This window comes from Schistocerca gregaria, chromosome X (assembly GCF_023897955.1).
Source record: "Schistocerca gregaria isolate iqSchGreg1 chromosome X, iqSchGreg1.2, whole genome shotgun sequence".
In the NCBI taxonomy this organism is placed as follows: domain Eukaryota; kingdom Metazoa; phylum Arthropoda; class Insecta; order Orthoptera; family Acrididae; genus Schistocerca; species Schistocerca gregaria.
Window position 1 is genome coordinate 613,553,496 of NC_064931.1, and position 26,207 is coordinate 613,579,702.

The 26,207-nt window shown below is 38.9% G+C and overlaps 1 protein-coding gene across 50 annotated transcripts in view; it reads right to left on the reverse strand.

Moving 5' to 3' along the window:
* Positions 1-26,207, reverse strand: part of LOC126299121 (twitchin) — a 484,418-nt gene that overhangs the window by 143,318 nt on the left and 314,893 nt on the right. For all 50 annotated transcript variants that reach the window (XM_049990829.1, XM_049990822.1, XM_049990871.1 and 47 more), the window contains 13 exons: positions 22,519-22,703; positions 21,825-21,939; positions 21,286-21,421; positions 20,949-21,115; positions 19,665-19,946; positions 19,422-19,562; positions 15,321-15,479; positions 14,725-15,027; positions 11,508-11,789; positions 9,511-9,810; positions 8,772-8,907; positions 8,180-8,346; positions 4,658-4,790 (listed from right to left, as the gene is read on the reverse strand). In XM_049990829.1, coding sequence (XP_049846786.1) covers positions 4,658-4,790; positions 8,180-8,346; positions 8,772-8,907; positions 9,511-9,810; positions 11,508-11,789; positions 14,725-15,027; positions 15,321-15,479; positions 19,422-19,562; positions 19,665-19,946; positions 20,949-21,115; positions 21,286-21,421; positions 21,825-21,939; positions 22,519-22,703 — 2,506 coding nt within the window. The remainder of the gene's footprint in view (positions 1-4,657; positions 4,791-8,179; positions 8,347-8,771; positions 8,908-9,510; positions 9,811-11,507; positions 11,790-14,724; positions 15,028-15,320; positions 15,480-19,421; positions 19,563-19,664; positions 19,947-20,948; positions 21,116-21,285; positions 21,422-21,824; positions 21,940-22,518; positions 22,704-26,207) is intronic.

Genomic DNA, 26,207 nt, shown 5'->3' on the forward strand with positions numbered 1-26,207 from the left:
TCTTGCCCCCGTTGTTTCGTACAGCACGACAGGGCAGCGTGTCCAAAACGTTGGGCCACGTGTAATTCATGTAGGAAAAAAGGCCACATTGCTTCTGTGTGTCAGTCCCATAAAGTTCCTGTCGACGAGGACGAGGCGTCGGACATGGATGTTCACTGTGTGCTTTCTCAAACAAATAAGTTGTTTGTTACTGTTCGTGTTCTGAATAAAGACATCCGCATGCAAGTGGACACTGGCTCTGCAGTAACTCTCATTAATTCTCGCACGTATTTGGCGTTGGGCTCCCCTCCTTTGTCTCCAGTTACGCGCAATCTGAGGACTTACAATCAGCAGAAAATTCCTATCATGGGCCAGTTTGATGCTTCCACTGCCTACAAGTCTGTTGTTCGGCCCCTCACGTTTTATGTGGTGGATCATGCGGGCACTGAAAACCTGTTCGGTTATGATGCTTTCCAGTTGTTTGGGTTCTCCATTGATGATGATGTGCACCTCATATCTGAGGACATTCCGTATCAACAGCTTGATGGATTGTGTTGTGAATTTTCGTCCGTGTTCTCTGCTGGTCTGGGTTGTGCCAAGGATTTTGCAGCCCACATTACTCTTAAACCTACGGCTCGCCCTAAGTTTTTCCGGGCACGCCCTATTCCAGTGGCGTTGCGTGCACCTGTCAAGGCTGAGCTAGACAGGTTAACAGCTTCAGGGATTCTCCTTCCGGTTACCTCCAGCGAATGGGCATCGCCGATCGTGGTGGTTTCTAAACCAAACGGGAGTCTGCGATTGTGTGGTGACTTTAAAGCCACTGTCAACGCTCAGAGCGTCATTGACACTTATCCTCTTCCTCGTCCTGAGGAGTTGTTTACCAAGCTCGCTGGGGGCCAGTTCTTTTCCAAACTTGACTTATCGGAGGCGTACCATCAGTTGCCGTTGGACGCTCCTTCCAAGGAATTTCTCGTTATCAACACTCCTTGTGGGTTGTATCAGTACCAGCGATTACCATTTGGCGTCGCTAGCGCACCGGCCATTTTTCAGCGGTTTTTGGAACAGCTCACGGCTTCCGTTCCCGGCTGCATAAACTATCTGGATGACATTGTTGTCACGGGAGCCTCCACTGCGGAGCACCTTCGTAATTTACGTTCACTGTTTCGGGTTTTGCATTCGGCTGGGTTGAGGTGCAATCTGGACAAGTCACAGTTCTTCCAACCCTCCATTGAGTATCTTGGTTTCCAGTTGTCCCGTGAGGGCATACGCCCTCTCCGTGAGCACGTTGCGGCCATTAACGCTCTACCCCGGCCGTCTACGGTCAAAGAACTTCAGGCGTTTCTAGGCAAGATTGCTTATTATCACAAATTCATTCCATCCGCAGCAGCGGTAGCTTATCCTCTGCATCAGCTGTTACGCAAAAACGTCCCCTTCTGTTGGTCCGACGGGTGTGAGCAGGCTTTTGTCCGCCTGAAGGCTCATTTGCAGTCGGCGCCTTGTCTTGCCACATTCCGTCCGGGTCAGCACTTGGTTCTGGCGACTGACGCGTCACAGTATGGCCTAGGGGCTGTTCTCGCCCATCGGTATGAGGATGGGTCGGAACGACCCATTGCCTATGCTTCCAAGACCCTCAACGAGGCGCAACGGCGTTACTCTCAAATCGAAAAGGAGGCGCTCGCTATCATTTATGCTCTAAAAAAGTTCAGCGTTTTTTTGTATGGTTCTAAGTTTCACCTCATCACCGACCACAAACCGCTGGTCTCTCTGTTCAGCCCCTCGGCGTCACTTCCGGATAAGGCAGCTCACCGCCTGCAACGTTGGGCCTTATACTTGTCTCGTTTTCATTATGAGATTCACTATCGCCCAACGGCCCAGCACGCAAACGCGGATGCATTGTCGCGATTGCCGATGGGCCCCGACCCTGTTTTCGATCGCGATGAACTCCTCTGTTTCCACATTGATGAGGAAGAACGTCGTGCAGTCGAGGGCTTTCCACTTACAGGTTCGCAGGTCGCGTCAGCTACTGCGCGGGACCCGGTCCTGCGTCGGGTGATCGGTTTTGTTCAACGAGGTTGGCCAGACAGGACCGGGGGCCGGGCATCGGATCCCCTTCGCAACTACCATGCCTTGCGCCTTCGTCTGTCTGTTCGTGATGGTGTTGTTCTTCTGGCCACGGATGGCGCATCTCCACGGGTCGTGGTGCCAGCCTCTCTTCGCAAAGATGTTCTCAAACTGTTGCACGGAGGCCATTGGGGTATTTCTCGGACTAAGTCCCTGGCCCGCAGGCACGTTTATTGGCCCGGAATTGATTCGGACATCGCCCATATGGTTGCTGCATGTGGCCAGTGTGCTCAACAACTGGCGGCACCTCGTACAATGCCCTCTCCGTGGCCTGATCCAGCTCAGCCATGGGAACGGGTGCACGCCGACTTTGCTGGCCCCTTCCTCGGTACTTATTGGCTACTGTTGATTGACGCCTTCTCGAAGTTTCCATTTGTTGTTAGATGTCCGTCACCCACCACTGCGGCGACGACGCTGGCTTTGTCCAAAATCTTTGCGCTAGAAGGTCTTCCATCCACGATCGTCACGGACAATGGCCCTCAGTTCTCTTCGCAGGCCTTCCGTGATTTTTGTACTGGACAAGGGATTCATCATGTTACCGCACCTCCCTTCCATCCGCAATCGAATGGGGAGGTCGAGCGCCTTGTCCGCACTTTCAAATGCCAGATGAAAAAATTCCTTAGTGATTTTTCCACAGATGACGCCCTGCTGCAATTTCTGAGTTCTTATCGCTTCACGCCTCTGGGTGATCGCAGCCCTGCTGAACTCTTGCATGGCCGCCAACCGCGCACTCTACTGCACCTGCTTCACCCTGTCAGGCCTTGTACTGTGTCCCCTAGTGCGGGAAAATACTCGGTGGGCGCCGACGTGTGGGCACGAGGGTATGGATCTCGCCCTAAATGGATTCCAGGGGTGGTCAAGGCTCTTCGTGGCCGCCGGCTTTGTGAAATCCGTACGGGCGACGGCACGGTTGTTCGCCATTACGACCAGATGCGCCCACGAGTGGTGGCCACGCCTGTGCCACCGCCCCATCCTTCGCCTCCACCAGCTCGAGACGCCAGTCCTGTCGCTGCTGCCGATCTACCGTCCGTGTTGATGCAGCCGCCGTCGCTGCCGCTTCCAAGTACTCCGGAACCGGCCCCAGTCGCGACGCCGCCATCTCCGGGACCCATCTCGCTGGAGCACACTCCCAGGTCAATGACACCTATGGATGCTGCTCCGGAGTTTTCACCCATCATCTCATCCAGGAGGCACGTTCCTCGCACGAGCTTCCGTCCTGGACATTTTCGACCATACTCCCGTGTCTCTGCGCGGGATCTCCTCGGGGCCTCACAAGAGGCCATGGATGTCTCTGCGCTGTCCATGTCTCCAAGGAAGTGAGTGTTTATTTTTTTCAAGGGGGGAAAAGTGTTGTGATAGTGCCACGACATTTAACAGTGCCGCCACGACAGTACGCACAAACGGCGATAGAGGCGCTCCGCAAATCAGATGAGCGCGGGAGCGCCACCTAGCTACGAACGGCACCGGCCGCATGTCACGGCACAGCAGTCGAATACGAGAGACTGAGTTGTAATCATGTGATCAGCTATTGTTTCTAAGAGAGAGTGTGAAAATCCACGCAATTATTGTGATTAAAGGTTATAACAGTATCAAGCACATTATCTGAAGAAACCTTTTCCAGTACGCATGGTAAAGTTTTCCTCTAACATTAATGGTGCTTTGAAAACACTCAGTACTGGTTAAAAAAATGAGCCATATACGAAAATGTATCCCAACAGGTACAAGATAAAGTTGCAAATATCTTTCTGAGTGCTCTGGTGGCCTAGTGCATATGCATCAGATTACAAGTTGAAAGGCTATGGCCTGGGAGCTTGTTAGCCCAAAATTTTTCTCAAGTAACTTGTATTTTACATTTAAAAACATTTTATGTGTATGAAAACCATGAAGGTGTGCTGCAGTTTGGATATCATTTTGAGCTACAGATGCCTCCAAAACTACTTACATCATATCGTTCTTAGAGTGGGAGAAGACAAGAACATACCACTACCAACAAGATTACATATAGTAATCCACTATTAAGTTGAAAGATACTTATGCTTTATGAACTGTTCACTTCTATCATACTTTTCTGTCTATAATAACAAAATTAGGGCACAGATGAAGATTTATTATGCCCAACATTGTCAATCTAGGAATAAGTTATGAAGCATCTTACACTAGACAGATTTAATGAGACAGAACAACCTCAGTATCACAGTAACAATGGCTACAGTCATTTTAAAAATTTAAGATAGTTGTACATCAGTTTTTAAGAAGACAAAAACATAGTGCCAATCTTTCAGCATTATTACTTTGGTCAATAACCCAGGTACTTCCACTGTGTGGAAGGTGTACTCTTACATGAAATGTGGATTAAATTTTATCATTTACAAGTTTTATGAACATAGAACTACTTTTGCCATAAGTGACCAAAAACTTTTTAAAAGAAAGCACTTTCAGCAATTCAACAACTGATGACATGGTCTTCATCCAAATGTTTAGCCATGTGCTCATCAAGCATGACCACAATACAAAGAAGAAAAGTGACAAATTGATAACAGAAATGAAATCCACTTACTTCAATGGAATGCTGCCATAGCGCCACTCCACATTTGGTGGGGGTTCTCCAATAATGTTGACATCAAACTTCAGTGTCGATCCTGCAGATAATGTCACATCACGCAAATTTCTCCTGTCTATCCTTGGTGCCACTGTAAAACAGACATTACTTTCAGTATACTGTGACAGCAATAATATTAGCACTATGAAACAGCAGTTGGACAACAAAATGATGGAAAATATTGGGAAAACTCTCTTTTAATGATATAATGCTTTTCACTAAGAATGAGTGTCTTTGGTGAATGAACAAAGCTGGATATAGAGACAATAATGTCATGCTTGCTGTAATGGATAAACCATACTACATTTTCACAACATTATAACAAATTGCCAAGTTATACCACACGCTAAGCATTCAAATGCCCAATAGTGTTTATCACCTCCTTGTGAACTTGCACTAGAGAAGCAGAGAGGAACTATCAACACACTGAGGCATTAATAAATCAGAATATTTGAAAATGGCAGCCAACAGCACATATACCATATTTTATGGACTATAAGACACACCTTAATTTTTAAGCAATTTTAAAAAAATAACATTTCTACCATTTTTATTATTAGATTGTAAAGCCAGGTTAAAAAATAATAATAATAAAATCTTGGTTTATAAAACATCTGATCTTCAAAATCGCTTGAAATCATCATCTGAACTTTCTTCTTCTTCTTCCTCTTTGTCATCATTGTCCTCTTTGTATATAAGATGGTCTTCACTGTCATCAAGAGCATTACTTATGTTGCACTTCTTGATCGATTTAACCATAATATCTTCTGTCACCCTAGACCATGGCTGTTTTATCCACTGACACACTTGTTTGATTTTTAGGACATTTCAGACCTCCCTTTCGCATGAATTCATGTTGGGTTTCATCCATCATCCATTTGTTCCATTTTTCTCTGATACACACTTCAAATGGTTTATTGATCGACACATCAAGAGGTTGCAATTGTGAAGTAAGTCTTCCCAGAATAACAGCAACCTTTGTATTTCCCTGTCTCAATTCTCATTTACAGAACTTTTCAAATGACTACAAACTGATCTAGCACAAGAAGAGAACTCTTATTCAATAAAGCAGCTTTCGTCCTCTTCCACACTCTGTTAATAGATAATTTCATTCTAGCCTCATCCATCCAGTCTTTGCCATGTATGTGAACAACAGCACCCAGCGGTATTTCAGAAGATTTTGGAACTGTTTTGCGCTTGAAAATCATCATTAGATTAAGTTTACTACCATCAGCACAACATGGAAGGTCAACAGTACAGTGCATTTTTTCATGTCCACTTGTTTTTATAGTTACAGTTTAGCACCTTTCATGGCAGCAGGTCTGTTACACAGCACATCAGATGTCAGAGGAGTTTCATCCATATTCACCATTTGGGTAGTTCCACACTGATCTTTTGATGTTGAATAATAAGGCAATGAAAAGATAATATTTTCACTTCACACTTTTCTGGCATTTTCTGAGATATTTTGGTATTGGTTCACATGCTAAGTCGATGATACTTCATAACCCAATAACACCAATCAACTCCACCCTTTAAGTCTCTTAAGCCCCATTGTAGTGCAAGCTTATGAGCTGGTATTTTAATCATTTTTGTATTATTTACAATGCCATTTTAATGATGTCCTTGAATCCAAGTAATTATGTCATCTTCTAGTTTTGGCCATTATGCATTTAATCCTCTATTTGCATATTTAGTCTTCCTTTTTGTCAGTTCTTCTTCACTAGCCCACCAATCACAATTTGTTTTTACTGTTGGTGTAGGGCTGAAACACTGCTCAGCTGCTCTGTTCCCATGAACTTCTGCATATGCTATTACTTTCAACCTATAGCCATATGCTACTACTTTCAGTTTATAGCCCACATCACATGAATACCTGTTATTTTTGACCAATTACAAAACTAGCTACTAACAAAAATATTCTACTGTTACTGATAACATTAATCACTTTCTATTCAAGTTCACTGGCATCAGAAACTGCAATGATGCACCATAGGCTAGACAGTATCCTGGGTTGGCGATGGTGGGGCAGGAGGGCGACAGTGTTAGCAAGCTTGTGAATCTCTGCAACTCATGTTCGTTGCATCGGTGCCAGATAGGTACATAGATTTCCCACAGCATCAAATATATGGTCATTTTTAGGAATGGCAGGAATTTTAAATCTAACACTAGGCATTTTTTTGTTAATTTCAGTTAAAAGATACACCTGAATTTTGGAGGCAATTTTCTGAAGAAAAAAGTGTTTATTATAGTCCATAAAATACTACTGGCTTCTGATGTAATCTTTATACATGGATGTTTACATGCCATTTAACTCTTCAAAATCAAACCAAATGTTAAGTTGAGATTCCGCAGGAATTACATTTCAAATGAAGTGAATGAGTTATTCAGGAACTGAAATAATTTGTTTTTTTCTTTTTTTCTTGGCCTGCCCATTTAATGTATCCACACGGAGGAAGGTTTACCAGTAGCAGCAGGCAAATTAATTTTCACACAGATACTGGAACATATAAGGATCATATTTTCTTTCTTTCTTTTCAGTGCCTTTCATCCAGACAATGCTGGGTCAGGGCTTCATGGAGAACCAAATATACCCATGTATATGTCATTATTACAATGAGATTGAGACTCCCCAAAGGAATTTTAAAGCTGCGTCCGCTACCCCCCATGCCCTCCCGTGGGAGGAATCCATGTATCCCTTCTGTCTGCATCTAGTGTAATTGCATGGACAAATATGTCTCATTTTTCAAAGCATTTGCACATTGTGTATCCAAGGCAGTACATGGAAAGCAGTCCAGAATTCACCTCAGTGGTGTGAAAAACCACCTAAAAATTGCATCCAGTCTGGACAGCACACCAGTCTCTATCTTTAACCTACAAGGTAGATTCAATCCAGGGCCAGCACATCTCCCTGTGTCCCAGAAGAAACTGTCTGTGTGTATAAGCATAATACTATGTTTCTAAACCAGAAAATCTGTGATAGTGATCATTTTAACTCTATGAGTATGTATGATTTTTTTTGTTATCTCTGATGAACCTAGAAGCTCTAAATCTTTTTAAATGTGTGTCTATTGCACAACATCTCAGGTACATAGAGATACATTACCTTTCCTCTTTAAACTGTTCATTTATTTGTATTCCCTAAGGAAATTATTGGTCTCTAATGCAACAGATATCACTCTGCCTTCTAAAAATATGTGAATTATCTTAATATAATGATACTCATTGTCGGTGCACAGTTTCACACACAGGGCATAACACTGTTCATTTCTCAAGCTATCAGTTATCCCACCAAGGTAATTATGGTGTGATGCATTAGATGCAGCTCTTGCTCTAACACAAATTTCCTGCGAAGTCAGTTAAATGAACTGTGGAGGTCATTATAAAAATAGTAAATTTCTATAATATTTTCTATGTAAAAAAAATCTTGTCATATGACACTCGAGTAAAATTTTGTTAATGCTGTCTGTGATTACTTACAGAATCTAGGCTTGGCAACGAAGTTTTTGCTTGCTTCTCCAGGTTCACCAGGACCTGCTTTATTTACAGCAATGACACGGAACTGGTATTCATTGCCTTCAATTAGACCATGAATCACAGCTTGTGGTGTTGGACTTTCAGTCTCTAAAGCTTTTTCCCACATCATGCTGTTAAACAAATATTAAGACAATACATATTATTTCCTTACTTTAAGATTCACAGTTTTTATATACTTACAGAACTCCTATTAGATAATGGGGATGAAAAACAAATACTGCAGAAACATTGGATGGTCAATATGGTGATACAGAAATTACAATGTAATTATTAGAAAATTATTACTTAAATGACAAAAATATTTAGTGCATATCAACAAACAAAAACAGACTTTTATAACTCACAATACTTAATTACATCTGACTGATGGGTCTGTCATCTTTTTATGTCCTCTCAATGACGTAACTTTTTTAAAGGTGGAATACTTTATCCGGTGTGTCTGTCAAATTTATTAACAGAAATGTCCCCATATTCCCATTTTACTCATTTATCACTATTCATTATCACAAATTCAATGAACAGATAAATGTAATACCTGTATTTATCTTTCTTTTCTATAATATAACCAGTGATTGGCGAACCTCCATCGTGAGCAGGTTCTTTCCATACCAGGTCTACATGGTTTTGGCTCCAGTCAACAGGTTCTGGGGCACCAGGAGTACCAGGAGCAGCTAAAAAAAAAAAAAACACCCAAGAAGTACCCAGTGTTTACTGAATTATTTAGTAATGCCTATACATTTATACAAATATAAACAATGATTTATGTATTGAGTTTTGACACAGTAACTAATGGATATTCCCTTACAAAATATTTTATGTATATGAGAATAAAAGTAGAATAAGGAATAAGCTGACAAGTTGAAGAACAATTTTATAGAGTTTTAAAATGTGGCATCGTATGAGGCAGTATGATAAAACAGAATGATATCAATTATTTTACAATAATGATAGTGTTGCAAACTGCAGCTTATTCCCAAATGTAATGGTCACAAATGGAATGAATAATATGTAAACAAAAATACAGTTATATCACTATACTTATACCACTATTACATCACAGTATATAAGCATCTTTGTCTCACAGAGAATGACACTCTGATCCATGCTCAGTCTAATGTCTTGCTTTTCATTGGCCCATAAACTAGACCACATCTTCCATAACAATAGGTGAATATTTTCTTGCTTACATGTCAATACAAACCAATGAATGTTCTCTCTGAAAGTAATTTCACTTGTTAAAAATATAAATTTGGTTCTAACAGTAAACTACTTACTGAAGGGATCCTTAGCTGTTGTAGGTGACAGTGTCTCCAAAGGCTCAGATTCACCTTCTTTATTGACAGCCTTGACTCTAAACTGATAATCATGTCCAGGAATGAGACCTGTTACTTCCATCTGTGGCTCCTTGCTTCGGCCAACTGGCAGCCACACACCAGTATCTGTATCAAATTTCTCAACAACATATGTCTCAATTGGTTCACCTCCATCATCCTTTGGCTTCTTCCATTTGAGAGTACAGCCATCTTTATGGACATCTGACACTTCCAAAGGACCTTCTGGCTTACCAGGTTTGGCTGTAAAATTAATTTTCCATAAAGCACTTTACATTGTATAACAGCTGAGTCCCTGTATGGGTGTAGGTAGGTTCCCCCCCCCCCCCCCCCCCCCCCTCCAAAGCAGTACATTCATATTAGAATACTGTATAGCAATTACATAAAATATTATGAAACACCACCAAAGACAAAATATAATGAAACTTACATGTAAGTGTGAGTCATATGAATCAATTAATACAATGGAATAGTCTAAACAGGAGTGAAATAGCCCTGGTTCATATAGCATTGTTATCTTCTCAAATTCACATGGCCCTTTCAAATATGAAATAACTATCAAAAGATATCATAGTGTCATTTCATATTCAGTGTTTCAATTGGTTTCTGAACAGTGCACAAACACTGTTGTGACTGTAGTATTCATGCCTGAAAAACTAAGTATCTATTTACACGTTTCTTTTAGTGCACAACATAAGTCCCCAGAGTTGTGCAAAACTGTTTATGTTTAAACTCATTACCCACACACTGCTACAATACTACACATATCTTGCTGAAAATAAAAACTGGATTCACAGTACTGATGACATGTCATTGTGATCCTGACGAGAAATGCTGTTAGCAGTAAGGAGGTTTATATACCAAAATTCTAGTTCTTTGACAGACTTCAGTTCACCAGTGGAATGGAATCTTAGAGTTGTCTTTAGCTTCACAGAAGAAATAACTGCTTTTTTCATCACAGTGTCAAGTTACATTAATTGCTGTTGCATGAAGTTCAGCAGGAATTGATAATTAGCCATTTTTATCTTAAATTAACTATGAAACTACTGTTTGCTTCTAAAATAAGTTATTTTAAGAGGAATGTGAAACTTTTCCTCTCCTGCATTTGCTCCATAACGACCATTTCTTTTTCTTTTCATGTTGTTCACTGCCATGGTACAAAATGCAGCGGTTGCACCAAAATCAAAAATCACTGATTCTCTTTTACTACTCAATTCTATGACAGCTTGATCTCTATGCATGCATTAGAGCCTACAGCTGTGCACTTCGTGGCATATGTAATCATACATGACTTTCTTTTCCTACTCACTTTAGCACTCACTTCGCTGACTGCTTTGAGGAACATGTAAATGGGCACTAAAGCAGCAGACTAAATTTATGTGAAGTCATATGTGGGCTTGAAAAAAGAATGTAATTCATTATTGAGTGAGATCGTATAAGTAAGTCCTACCATAGTGAATCTTTCCCTCTGCACTCTTTGAAACTTCCTGGAAGACTAAATCTGTGTGTAGGACTAATTCAAGTCCTGGTTCATCAGATAGTTTTAGTCTGCCATGAAGTTTCATATCCTACAATGTCATGCACAATTTCAATAACAACAATCTTAAAAATCACATTTCTCACTCATGATTTGCTTTCACACTTTGGGTATATGTAGCAATGTTAAAATGAGGATAGTATTCTCAAGAGCACCACAACAGAATAAACTACACAAATCTGAGCATTCATGTATTATTTAACCACTATATTTCATATAACAGTAGTGTTCTCTAGGATCCTACACTGCCAGCAATCAGATGTGAAAATCCCAATTCTAAGGTAGAATGATTTTTGTTGGCAGCTATCTGTCTAAAAAATCCTAAAAATTACCATTCCACATAATGGTAAAAGTTATATATTAATGTAGAAAATTATCACAAAGTAGTTAAAGAAATACTTACACACAACATTGACTTCAACTTCAGCAGTGTCAGAGCCATATTTGTTGACAGCTGTTATTTTATAAATGCCACTGTCCTTTCGATCAGGTTCATCATTAAAGAACTTGGAATTATAAGGCACATTTTCTATTCTACGAGTACTTGTTTGTTGAATTGACTTGTCATTCAGTGTCCATGTGACATCTGGTGGAGGTTCTCCAATAATCTTCACATCAAACAGTATTGGCTCACCTTGACGGACGGTGATGTTGCGTAAATTACGTCTGTCAATTTTCGGTGCCACTGAAATTATAAGTGAGTCATTTAATTGACAAAAACAATAACATAAAGAGCAGTATAGAAGAGAATTTTCTTCTCAAACACAATTTATTTGACATACAGTACTTGCAACTGGAGAGTTCCCATTCACATAATTCCTCATTAGAGCTACTGTCTGGTCTACAGAGCATGTACAAACCACTTATATAAATGATTGGCAACTAAACAGATCCACAGACTTGTATACTCTCATCTGATTTCTATGTAATGCAACTATCATATTAACTATTATCTGAGTGTTTGGGCATGTGGTGATGGCAAATAGTGTATTACTTTTACACAGAGCTGGTGGAATTTCAGTTTTGCAAAATAAATTTGGATTGACGCACATGTAAATATGTAAGGCATTTGAGACATGCACATAGTGAGTTTTTTGTGGTAGCTTAAACTGCTTGCTGGGTTGCAAATAGCACTGCATGACAAAGTTTTGATATCAAGGATACTTACAAAAGTAACTCTCTCCACTTCAATAAAATATTCTTAAAGTTTTTTCCGTAATTTTATAACTCTCCTGAGTCTCACACATGTCTATCAGAATTATAACAACATGAAGGTATCATAGGAAATCAATTAATCTTACGGGAAAAGTGGATTGTATGAACAAATAATTAGATATTTAGAGTGGAAAATGACACCTGAGATCTACAGCATGCTCTACAACAGTTTGGCATGGAGTACAGAGAATATAGTAATAATAAGTTGACATGTTGATGTTGATCGCAGATAGCATTGCAGGTGTATATTTGACTATTTGGAGAAAGTATATTAAAATTGTTTGTGAGCCAGACTGAAACACATATACTTAAAAAATCCACTGAATCATTTTTGGGATGTTTATAGGTAAATTAAAAAATAATGTGAATTTGTGCAAGCAATAAATTTTCCCGTAGAAGGGACTGTGCAAAAATAGAGTCATCGTGTCCTTTCTTTCAGGAGTGCTAGTTCTGCAAGGTTCGCAGGAGAGCTTCTGTACAGTTTGGAAGGTAGGAGATAAGGTAATAGCAGAAGTAAAGCTGCGAGGACGGGGCGTGAGTCGAGCTTGGGTAGCTCAGTTGGTAGAGCACTTGCCCGCAAAAGGCAAAGGTCCTGAGTTTGAGTCTTGGCCTGGCACACAGTTTTAATCTGCCAGGTAGTTTCAGAGTCAGTGTGTGCCAAGCAAGCCAACTGCAGACTCATAATAATGACAAGTGACTTTTCTGTGAGAAGCAGAATCATCATAATATGATACTGCTACAAATATAGGGAATAACATCATAATGGTAATATGCATGCATTAGTAAAGGAACTAAGGAACTCCCAAAGTTCAAAACATAGCTAGTTTCAGATATCAGTGCTTCAGTTAATGAGCTGCATACACGTAATCCAGGATTCAAAAGAGGGCTTGAAATATATGTAAATTTTCTTCATTGTTCTCGAACTTGCTGATGTTACTCTACCTTGCTTGTTAATGCAAAAAGACATTGCAAGCATGATTTAGTGAGAACTTGTAGGTGGATTTACTGACACAAGGATTAAAAAAAAAAAAAAGGAAAGGAAAAAGACAAAAGCACCGAAATCTGTCTGGAATGAAGAGACAAAACCTTATACTGACCTAAAGTCCAAACTTGGAGTATAGACTCACATTTACCTTTCCACTTTCAATAAATAGCTATCCAAATGTGGGTAGCAGTGTTTGGCTGTCAGGAATCTGTATTCAGGTTTTACTCATATGATAATGAAAATTTTTGAATTGCAACTGAACATTAAAACTACTTCAAGTTCTACCATCGACTTGAAAGTATTTTATATGGATCAGTTAAGTTCCAACCTTCTCTTGCTCCATGAAAGATGGGTTGCCAATAGCTTAATATGAGCAGAAACAGGTATTTAAAGGCTTCTTTAATGGTGTTCATGTGATCATGTAAAATTTAAAATATGTTTGACATACCAAAACATATAAATGAAATATGGAATATATTACTAAAATCCTCCCGTATTTATATAAGTGTCAACATACAATACTTCCAATTCTTCATAAAAGAAAACATGGTCAGTGTTAGGCTATAACCTAAAGCATTCTTTATTTAAATCACAAAGTGATCTAATTTCGACCAGCTTGATTTCACCTACTTCTGCAGGCACTTCTTACTGAACTGTATTCAGTGTATGTATATGGTTCAATAAGAAGTTTCTGGAAAAGAAGGTTATACCAGGTGCTTGAAACTGACTTATGGTCAAAATCAGCTAATCACATGGTTTACATAAATAAAGTTTTATGTTACAACCTAACGCAGACCATGTATTCTTTTATAAAGTATTTACAGGTTGTGGTTTCTCACAGAAAGAAAAAGAAATTAGGTTCCAGTTCTGAAACAATTTTAGAACACGGCTAGCCACGAGGTCTAACACGCTGCTTCCCGAGTGGGAAGGAATGCCGAGCCCCGGTACAAATCTGCACAGCTGATTTGTGTTGAGGTCTGGCGTGCTGGCCAGCCTGTGGACGGTTTTTAGGGCAATTTTCCATTTTCCTTGGCAAATGCAGGCTGATTCTCCTTATTATGCCTCAGTTACACTATGTCGGCAATTGCTGCGTGAACACTGTCACCACATTTGGGGTTACACTTGTATGGTATGAGACGTTACCAGGGGGGGTCGACTGCGGGCCAAACAGTACAATAACCATGAGTTCAGTGTGGGTCAGCGGTGGGGCGGTGCGGTGGATGGACTGCTGTGGCCTGTTGTGGGGTTGTAACCAATGTGGTCATGGCAGGACGAAAAAAATTCTCTACATCATTTCTAGGACTCCAGTTTAATACACAATACAATACGAGGTGAAATAAAGACAAAGTCTTGATAAATGAAATAGCGATGATCAGATAAACTTACAGATGTTAATTTACTAAAGAAATAAAACACTTACATTTTCTAGGCTTGGCAACAACAGGCTTACTAGCCTGACTAGGAGCACTGGGTCCTGCTGCATTCACTGCTTTCACTCTGAATTCATACTCAACACCTTCTTCTAAGTTATCAGCAGTGCCCTTGCATTCAGGACCTTTGACCTCCCCAGCCTTTGTCCAGCGTGGTGAGCCTTTCTCTCTCTTCTCAATAATGTAGCCTGTGATTGGAGACCCACCATCTGAGGTTGGTGGGGTCCATCTCAGGTCTACATGATCTTTGTCCCAGTCAGTGGGTTCTGGCGCTCCTGGTGCATCGGGTTCATCTGAAATTTGGAACAAAATAAATTACTTCTGGATACCATTTGTAACGTACATAATAAGAGTTTTAATAAAGTGAATAAATAATATGAGCAAATTTTTTTCCTCTATGATCGTATTACTGTTATCCGTGGAAATTGTAGCAATTCAAATTTTCATTTACTTTGAATTACAAATAATTATGAACAACCAACTTTTATTTGCTTTGAATTGCATATAATTATGAGCAGCTTAAAATTTAATAATTATCAAGAAGATGTTTCACAGTGTAAAAGTGCATATTTTATACATTTCTCACCATATGGATTCTTGGCAACAATAGCCTGGTCAGCTTCTAATGGCTCTGATTCGCCTTCTGCATTCACAGCCATGACACGGAATTTATATTCTTGTCCAGGCACCAGATTTGCCACTTCCATATTTGGTTCTTTGGATCTACCCACAGGAACCCAACGACCTGAAATTTCATATTATTTCTTTGTAGCACCTAAAAACTCAAGTTCTGAAATAGGAGAGCGTTCATAAAATTCTATATTTGTGTAGAGGATGAGAAAGTGAAAATGGTAGACATTAGTTACTTAAATATAGAAAATATAAGTTTCCAAAGGATATTTCAAAATGGCACAGAACTGTAAGCTGGAGGAAGGTCCAAAAAAAAGTGTTAACAATGAAAGAAAAAAGAAATGTGACATCAGGATATGGTTCTGTGTTTCAATAACACAGACAACAATAGTAGCAAGGGGCCTACGAATTTCCATTCATCAAACAAACACCTACATATACATTTAAATCCATACTCTGAAATGCATGGTGAAGTCCGTGGCAGAGTTTATGTCCCATTACACCATTATTAGGGTTTTTCCTGTACCATTCTTGTATGGACCATGGGAACAATGATTGTTTAAATGCCTCCAGATTTGCTGTAATTAATTCCATCTTGTCCTCATGATCCCTAAGGGAGGTATACACAGGGGGTTGTAGCATATTCCCAGAGTCATCATTGCAAGCTGGTTCTTGGAATTTTCTCAGTAGGCTTCCTCATGATAGTTTATATCTGTCTTCAAGAGTCTGCCAATTCAGTTTCTTCAGCATCTCTATCACACTCTTCCATGGGTCAAACAACCTTGTGACCATTTCTGCCACTGTTCTCTGTATATGTTCAATATCACCTGTTAGTCTTATTTGGTATGGGCCCCATACACTTGAACAGTATTCTAGATTGAGCCACATGATTGATTTGTAGACTGATTACATTTTCCCAATATTCTATCAATAGACCAAAGTCTGCCACCTGCTTTACCCACAACTGAGTCAACACGATCATTCCATATCATATCCCATGCATTGTTACATCTAGGTAATCATGACCCTACAAAATGTTACATTGAAGTATTTGTATTAGTTGCCTGATGCCAGTTATGACTCACTGATGTTACAGTCATAGGATACAGTATTACTTTTTTTTCATTTTGTGAAGTGCAAAATTTTACATTTCTGAACATTTAAAGCAAGCTGCCAATCTTTCCATCACTTTGATAGCTTATCAAGATATGACTCACTATTGATGTAGTTTCTTTCAGACAGTACTGTAATATAGATAACTGCTTCGCCTGCAAAAAGTCTGAGGTTACTATTAATATTGTCCATGAGGCCACTAATATACAACATGAACAGCAAGAGTCCCAACACATTTATCTGGGGTACACCCAAAGTTTTTTCTTCAGCTTCTCGAAGTTTCTTCTTCATCTCCCCAGCCAAATTCCTCCCTCCTTACAAAAAAATCTTCAATCCAGTCACAAATTTGCTTGATACCTCATATTGAGAAATACTGCATCCTCCTGACTGCCTTGATAAAAGGCTTTCAGCATGTCATGTGAGAAAACTGCAAGTTGGGTTTCACATGATTGATGTTTTCAGAATCCATATTGATTGGCATGAAGGGGGTCATTCTGTTCGAGATACCTCATTATGTATGAGCTCAGAATATGTTCTAAGACTTTACAATAAAACAGCGTCATGGACACTGGATGGCATTTTTGTGGATCACTTCTACTACCCTTCTTGTAGATGGGTGTGAGCTGTGGTTTCTTCCAACTACTAGGCATTGTTTTTTGTTTGAGGGATCTATGATAGATTATAGTTAAAAGAGGGGCTAATTCAACTGCAAACTCATCATAGACTCTGATGTGGATTCCATCGGGCCCTGGGGCTTTGTTCAGTTTTAACAGTTTCAGCTGTTTCTCAATGCCACTGTCATTAATATCTATTTCACTCATCTTTTCAGTGGTATGAGAATTAAATTGGGACAATATTCCTGAGCTTTCCTTTGTAAAGGAACATTTGAAAATGGAGTTTAGCATTTCTGATTTACCTTCACTACCCTAACTTTCAGTTCCTGTCTTATACATGAGTGATTTAATGCTTACTTTCGTGCCCTTAACAATCATTACATGCATCTCGAATATCCTCAAATTTTGTGAAAGATCATTTGACAATATTCTGATACAGTAATCACTGAATGCCTCAACCATTATTCTCTTGACTGCCAAATGCATTTCATTCAGCATCTCTCTACCTATAGTCCTATGCTTTATATTACACCTATTATGCAGTCGTCTCTGTTTCTTTAGAAATTTCTTTACAGTGACTTTATACCAGGGAGCGTCTCTCCCATCATGGACTTTTCTACTGGGCACATGTCTATCCACAGCATGGTCAACTATTCTTTTAAGTTTGAGACATAGTGCACCACTAGATACTTCTGTCCTGTGCTAACAGTTTCTATTTTGTCACTATGACATGACACTACTAATTTTTTTATTTAGTTTACTCAACATATAAATCTTCCTATTTTGTGAAATTGTCCTCTCTACTTTGATAATCATTGTTGACAGAACTGCCTACAGTTACTGATACCAGTTTTGATGTGGACTTCCTCCTCAAACAAATCAAGTCTATTTGTTGTCATTAGATCAAATATACTTCCATCATGAGTAGGGTTCCAAACTATCTGTTCTAAGTTTTCCAAGATGATCTGCAGTAACGTTTCACAGGATATTTTGTCACACTCACTGCTAACAAATCTGTAATCTCACCAACTGATTGTTAGATGATTTAAAGTCTCTTCTGATGGCTGGGGAACTTAGGCATTAGCAAACTGAAGTTTGCTCTAAAGATTTGTTTACATCAAGAGGCAAGTCTGGCAATCGACAGAAGTGTCCTATTAAAAGCTTATGCCCACCCCTGACGCTGAGACTTTCCCAAACAGTCTCAGATGTAGCTTAAATTGCTATCTCATTGGATCTGAGTTTCTTGTCTAATGCAACAAATACACCATCTCCACTTCCCATTAGACCATCCTTTCGATATATGCTTAACTTTTCCCCAAAATTCCCATTATTATCAACTTCAGGTTTTAACGAGGTTTCTGCACCTAATACTATGTGAGCTACACTGCTTTTCAGGAGTGTTTCAATCTCTTGCACTCTGTTGTTAATACTCATCACTTAATTATTAGGATTTTAATACTTTCACCTGTGTCGGCATTCCTTTGGACATTACACTAATACCTCCAGATCTCCTACAGCTGTTGTTATCTGGACAGGATGGAGTCACCTAGTCTAAAATACCATTGTGTGCACCTCACAAAGTCAGCTACCTGAGTAGCAACCGTTGACGTGTACTGCACACCTGACCAGTTTTTGAGACCCTATAATTCTCAACCCTATGGTGTAAGTCCAGAAAATTGCATCCTAGATTGTCACAGAACCTTTGAATTCTCTGGTTCAATCCTTCCATTGAACTAAGAAAAAGGGAGCCACAATCAGTTCTGCCTACAATGCTACAAATTGTGAGCTTTGATGAAACTGCATGCACAAATTGGCCTTCTCAACCTTTTCTAACAGTCACTGGAATGATCCAAGTATGACACTGGAGCCCAGATGAAGGGCATTTGTACGAACATGCACCACAATCTGCAGTTGGTTGCACCCTTCCTCAATGGCTGCAAAATATCCACTTAAACATGTTGAATCAGGCACTCACACATACACACTAAGTGTGCCGGTACTCCACCTTGCCTTTGCTGCCATTTCCATAATGGGTATCAGTATTCACCATTCATTTGAACTGTTGAAAATTAATAGGTTACTACTCTCTCGTGTTTGCCTCTCCTTTACAGAGGACAAAGCAGGTTTTCCAACAGGCAAAGCAAGTTCCACTGGCCCAGGTTCAGTTTCATAAAGTTTGACTGTGGTGTTCAGGACATACTGCAGTTCATTAGTACATAATCTGAAATTCTTGAGATATATGGGCACAAATATGGAGTATGCAATGTACTGAATGCATTGGCTGAATATATTTTTCATTCAATTTCTTCTCACGTTTATAGTAAATTTACCTGTTTCAGTGTCCATTTTCTCAACAACATAATGCTCAATTGGAGATCCACCATCATCTTCTGGAGCATTCCATTTCAAATTGCATCCTTCTTTGTGAACATCTGAAATCTTGAGTGGTCCCACTGGCTTGCTTGGTTTGTCTGTATGCAAAAAAAGTAACACACAATAATACAGCTGCAATTAAATTTCTAAAAATTGGGCATTAATCCTAAAACAAATACTGACAGTTTTTTTTCTCTTACCGAGTACAGTAATCTCCACAGCAGCTTCATCCTTCCCAGAGTTATTTTCAGCCTTGATAAGATATGTTCCAGAGTGTTGTCTTGTGGCAGTCTGAATAAGTAATTTTGTTCTATATTCTTCACTTTCAATAGAAATATCATCTTTTGATTCAAGCCGTGCTTTGTTGAGGAACCATGATTTAGATGGTGGTGGTTCGCCACTTATTTTTACATCAAAGCGAATCATCTGACCTGCTTTAATAACTGTATCCTTTAATGTGCTGCGGTCAATTCGTGGAGGAGCTGAAACAATTGAATGGAAAATTAGCTTACATTAGCCTAATTAATTCAGAAAACTTGCAAATCAGATAGTAATTTAGGAATTATACTATTTAAAGTTAAAGAACATGTCAGAATTTAAATTGTGCTGACTTGTTAGAGTAAGAAGAAAGAAAGAGAGGAATTCATAAGGAGTGGCAAACTAACTTGAGCGATCTTGCAATCTTCCTGTAATGAGAAATGCTCACACCATATTGCCTTATGTATTTTTAAGGGCTTACAGTGAGATATTGAAAAATTGTGTGCTGACAACAAAAACAGACAAAACATATAAAAACTGCCACCTTCTTTATGAAGCTAAACCACATGAAAAACAGCTTGGGAATTCGTATGCTGTCTACAAGACATGGGGAATTTTCTTTAAATGACAAAATGTCTCAAAAATCAAATTTCTTTTGTCAACAATCAAGGTACTTCTTAAAGACAGTTTTATCACCAAAGTCTCTATTTTTTACTGAAGGAGCTCAGGTGTGATTCAGAATGCCATCAATATGAGCTATTGAATGGTTTGAAATCACTTTGCAGGTACCATTCAAATGTTGATTGCTCAAATTTCTTAACTACGTAAATCACAAATCTCCACTTTGTCTGTAATGAAGAAATGTGACACCATTTACATGTGTGCATTTTGACTACTTCGACAGTGAATTGCATTTCTCTCATTAGGAAGTATATGTCCCTATGATGAAGCTGTGCTTTGAAATGTACGCCATCGATAAATTTGGATGAAGCTGATCAAAAAAGAAAGCTTAGCATACTACGTTATTTGACATCCATGGTAACTAAAATGAAAATTGGAGATAAGAACACCATAAAATCAAGAACAAAACTTATTCAAGTATCATTAATGCTACCCACCTTTTATACATCAGCAATTGCACCTATGAATGCCTAGCCTTAACATACTGTGTTCATGACTATCACTATCAAAGTTAGTTACACTTATTCATAATGTTGTAGACTTACCAAATCTGTCCTTTGCTAGGACGGTGTCACTTGGCTCACTGGGTTTACTCTGACCACCTTTATTAACTGCTCGTACTCTGAACACGTATTTCATACCTTCCACCAAGTCTGGCACTTTTGCTTCACACTTGTTCCCAATAACTTCAACTGCTTTTTGCCATTTAGAGCTGTGGGTTCACAGAAAATAAAATTGTGTGACTTTTTACCATTCACACTATTATTCAGGTCCAAAACATAATATTATGTAAAGAAGGTCAAGGTTACCATTTTATGACTATGAAAATGCTGCTTCATTAAAATCTAGAGGTAGCATATTTTTCACACAAGTAACCCCTACCTGTATTGATCCTTCTTTTCAATAATGTATGATGTGATTGGAGCTCCTCCATCAGACTTTGGAGGTGCCCATTTAAGATCAGCTTGATGTTTATTCCAATCACGTACTTCTGGTTTACCTGGTTTGTCTGGTTCACCTGAGAAGATCAACGCACCATAGCTTTAATCATAAGGTATTGTAATACCAGAATGAAGTTGAGGTAATTAATAACTATGACATTACAACCACATTTTCAATTACGATTATAACACTTAAGAAATTGTGATCAATGGCAATTTGCATGCAAGACAATTATAACACTTGTGTAGTTGCTTCTTTAAAGATTTATTCTTAGAAGCAACTGGAGAGCACGTAATTCAGAAACAGTAGATTAGTTACATTAAATACAGGGAAGAGAAACATTTAGAAAAGTTTTATAAGGACTAATAATAATTTCTATCACTTACAGAACACTATGGAAGGCCACAAAATGTAAAAAAACATAGTATTCTACAATAAAATATATTTACTGTATGACAACTTAGTCAATAAATACTTACTGTATGGATTCTTGGCTAATGTTGGTACATCAGTTTCTAACGGTTCAGATTCTCCTTCAGCATTGACAGCCTTGACTCTGAACTGGTATTCTTTTCCTTCATTTAGCCCAGAAACCTGCAAGAAATATAAATGTATAAATCGTGTGTCTTACATCACAAGCAAAAATGTGTAATATGCTGATTGGCACCAAACTAAATGTTTCTTAGTACCTTTCTTGCTGGCAAGTTTTTACATTTCATGTACATGGTAACAATCTTGGTAACATTTTTCTGTTAGGTGACACAAGTTTAAAAATGGTATTGTAAAAATCCTGGACATTATTACTGGTCTGCAGACACTTACAGCTACTTAACATATGATCTTAAATTATGAAACATGTAATCACAATATGCTGACAAAAATTGTGAAAAATGTTTGCACCAGTTAGATTCATGTATGGTTCTCTTCACCAGCATTCTACTTCTAATTAAACCTATGACTGCCTCTGAATTAACTAAGTTACTGTGAGCATGTGAAATACATTAACACAGACAGACTCAATCTTAGAATGTTTTTAAATGATGGAAAAAAACTGAAAAATAGATAAATGCACACAAAAATCAAAGTATCTCTACTTATTAAGTGTACATTCTTATTGAAAATAAACATGTTTACACTTGTTACCTTTGTTAAAAAATCTTTCATTTTTTTTACCTCAGCTTCAGGAGTCTTGCTTGTACCAACTGGTACCCAGCGTCCTGTTTCAGTATCCATACGTTCAATAACATAATGGTCAACTGGTTCACCACCATCATCTTCTGGTTTGTCCCACTTAAGCTTGCAGCCTTCTGCAGTAACATCTGATACTTTTAGTGGACCTTTTGGCTTACTAGGTTTACCTGCATGGAAATTATAACATTTTTTACTGTATGGAACAGATCTGGAATCACATTTCAATAACTTAAACTTGCACAAACATCAACAAACAGAATAAATAGTCTGCTAAATGTTATTTATATGACAAACATGTTTCTAGTAGGCATATACAAGATATTCTATCATATTAGGTTCTATGACACATCATAATCTGTGTGACTCATGCCTATACATATGTACATGTTTTACTTCTGCACATGGTGACTGAGATTATCACTTGACCACAGAGGTCACCATGTGAAATGCAAGAATATATTGAGTTAATTTATTAATACGTTATGTAAGTTCTTAACTATCTGATTCAATGTGAGACTTTCACAAGCAAATTCATTAATATAGCTAAATCATTGTTTTAGCTTAGAATGTGTCTTTTTGAACATTGTAATCTTCCTTCACTGCCTGCAACCTTTGCAACACAATTTAGGGGCTATGTTAACATTTATTTCTAGGTTTTCTGTTATTTATTTTTATTGTATCCAGCCATATCTCCTGATCAATATAACTGTTGGCAATACAGTCACTTCCTGTGGGTAGCCTTGTTGCTGGACCACTGATGCTTCTCTTCCAGAGGTGCCAGCTCTCCACTAAGCTCCATGCACACCATCAGTAGTGGCACTGCAATCACAGACCTATTCCTTAATTCATGGTCCCGTGATTACAAGTGCATATCTGTCACCAGCAGGCAGATGGGTTCTGCTCTTGGCTTATGCCAGCTGTACCCACAGCCCATCAATCAGAGACAACTCACACCCCACTCTGGGCTTAATGCAGGCTGCATCCTAGGTCCCATCAGTCAGGGCTTCATCATACCTCACTGGCCCACATGTGACTGTCAGTAGAGTGCTGCCTCTCATTGGACCCAATGCCTGCTGCTGCCAGCTTATCAGTTTCATTGATGCTGCCACTCTTTCCAGGTGCAACTGTGCCCTAGCTGCAGCAAGCATCATGCCAGACACCAGGTGCACCTGCGCTGCTGGACACCAGCTGCGACCATGCCATAGCACTAAACTGGATTCTTGCAAGGCTCACACTGTCGCCACTAGGACTGGCTGGTCAACACCCAGCCTGCCAGATCCAGAGGAGCATTCTCTGTTGTATTGTTAGATGTCATATACTGCAACATCGCCTTGCTTGTGCAATCAATTATTGTAGATGCTACCTGAGAGCTGTGCAACGGCACCAAATTTTATGTATTTATTTTTATTTCTGAGGATAAGAACTTGATTTCATTTTCTTGCTTGGGCATTGCCAACATACACACTAATTATGTCCTTAAAGGGACGCTAATGTTCTAGTTTACTAAATTTACCTTACTTCACTTATAGTAATGAACTCTTGTGACAAAATTACTTTAGTTTCTTCACCAACATGCTTTTTGTATTTAAAATTTAGTAAATCATAAAAATTGATTTTGATGAGTATGGCATCATATGACATTTAATTCTATGCTACACAAGATAAATACTAATGCTCCACACTACATCTCAGACATCCTTCTAAGTGAGAAAGTGAGACCACTGTTGGATTGCCATAAAGAAGAGTTTGTCATGCACTTATTATTTCGGAAAAATCCTTTATGTCCATGAGAGTCACAAGATATGCAACAAAAACAAGCCTAATAAATTTGGTTGTGTGTTTGTTATAGGATGGTATTAGCTGTGAGAGCCAAAACTGTAAGAAAAATAACATTTTGCACGGAAAGCAACAACTATCAAAATGCTGCAAATTGATAAAATGAGTAGAACAATGAACACAGAAAAAACAGATATCAATGTCAACACCAACAAAACTATATCATCGTAGCAGGGTCAGTGTTGTTTTCTCTCATGATACATGCTTTATTTAAGATTTTAGTTGTATTGAACCTGAGGAGAGAACTCCTGCAAGGGGAGAAAAAGTGGCTGTAACGATTCTTTTAGAAGCTCAGGATACTGTCTGCACAGCAAGTGAATGTTAAAAATCTGAAACACACAGTAGAGAGATGCTGCATCGCACTACAGTGCACTGTAAATGGTGCAGCAACTGGCAACTGATGCAAGTCAACAGTGCAGCAACTTGCAACTGATGCAAGTCATTAGGGCATCATCTCTGCAAGATTGCCACATATCTGGATGGTGACAAATAATGCTCTACACTCAGTTGTTATCAGCAGATGAGATCAGTGATCTCTCTTCTCAGAGAAAGAGGGCAATACTGACAAATATTTGAGTAAGAATGTGAATGAGACATTGGAAGATTGAAAAGAACATGGACAGTCAAAGTATCACAAAATTCATTACTTAAGTAATATGAATTGTGTGCCATAAGAGTCATCAGGAGCATTTCCTGTGCTGTTTCAGCAAATGTTTGCAATTCCAACTTTGCAGAGTGTAGATGGAGTCAGTCCAAACAAATACCACTCAATCAGTGTTTTATTTCGTGCTCAGTGTTAACAGAAAAACTCCCTTTGTTTCTTGTTACAAACAAAATGTTTTTTAAAGTGAAATTTTTGTGCCATTTGATAGAGCAGTCCCAAATTAGTCTAGTGCGATATTTAGTTTAACAATATGTATTAACAGGACAACATTAACATGGAGAATAACAGATTCTCCAGCAGTGACCAAGCAGCACTGCTGCATGATGGTAGCAAACAAACAGTATGGCATGGGTAGGCCTGTAAAACGAAGCAAGTCAGGCAAACATGAAACAGTAAACAAATGTCTCCAAGAATAAGTGCTAGAGAACACATTGTTACACCAATAATATCACACAAGCCTAATTTTGGATCACTCTACCAAATAGGCACATAATACTCCACTATAAAAACACTTTTGTTTGTAACAACAAACAAACCAATGTTTTCCACTGATAGTGGGCATCAAATAAAACAAGTGATGAGTAGTATTTATTTGGATTGACTCCACCCAGACATTGAAAAAATGAAATTTCAAATATTTTCTAAGACATCAGATAAAATGCATATATCAGCCATTGATTACATTACTGTCTTTAAGAGGGAAAAACAATTTTGAAATTTAAATCTTTATAGCTATTTTCTGTTGCCTTCAGTATCTTGTACATTGATCTTCAGACCTGAGGACTGAACCAGCCTCTCCTACACCTTCTTGCATATTTGAACCAGCTGTATCTTTCCTTCGTTTAGTTTCCTTCCTTTAGTTTCAAAAAGCTGAAACTGTATTTACAGCTAACAAAATCCTCTTGGGTTGTCAGCTGAGTAACTGTGTTATCCTGAGGAAATTTCAAATAAAATTTCCCATTTTACTTGAAGATGATGACAAAAAAATTTGCCACCTACTTTTTCAAGATGGCACTTTTTCTTGACTGATAAAATGAGAAGACGTCAACAGTGAAATTCACTGAGAAAGTCTCCATTCTTGCTCTCATTGGTGGTTATATTTGTCGTTGACTGTGTGCTAATACATGCTCTTTATTAGTGATGACTTTCTTACCTCTATTGAAAAGCTTCA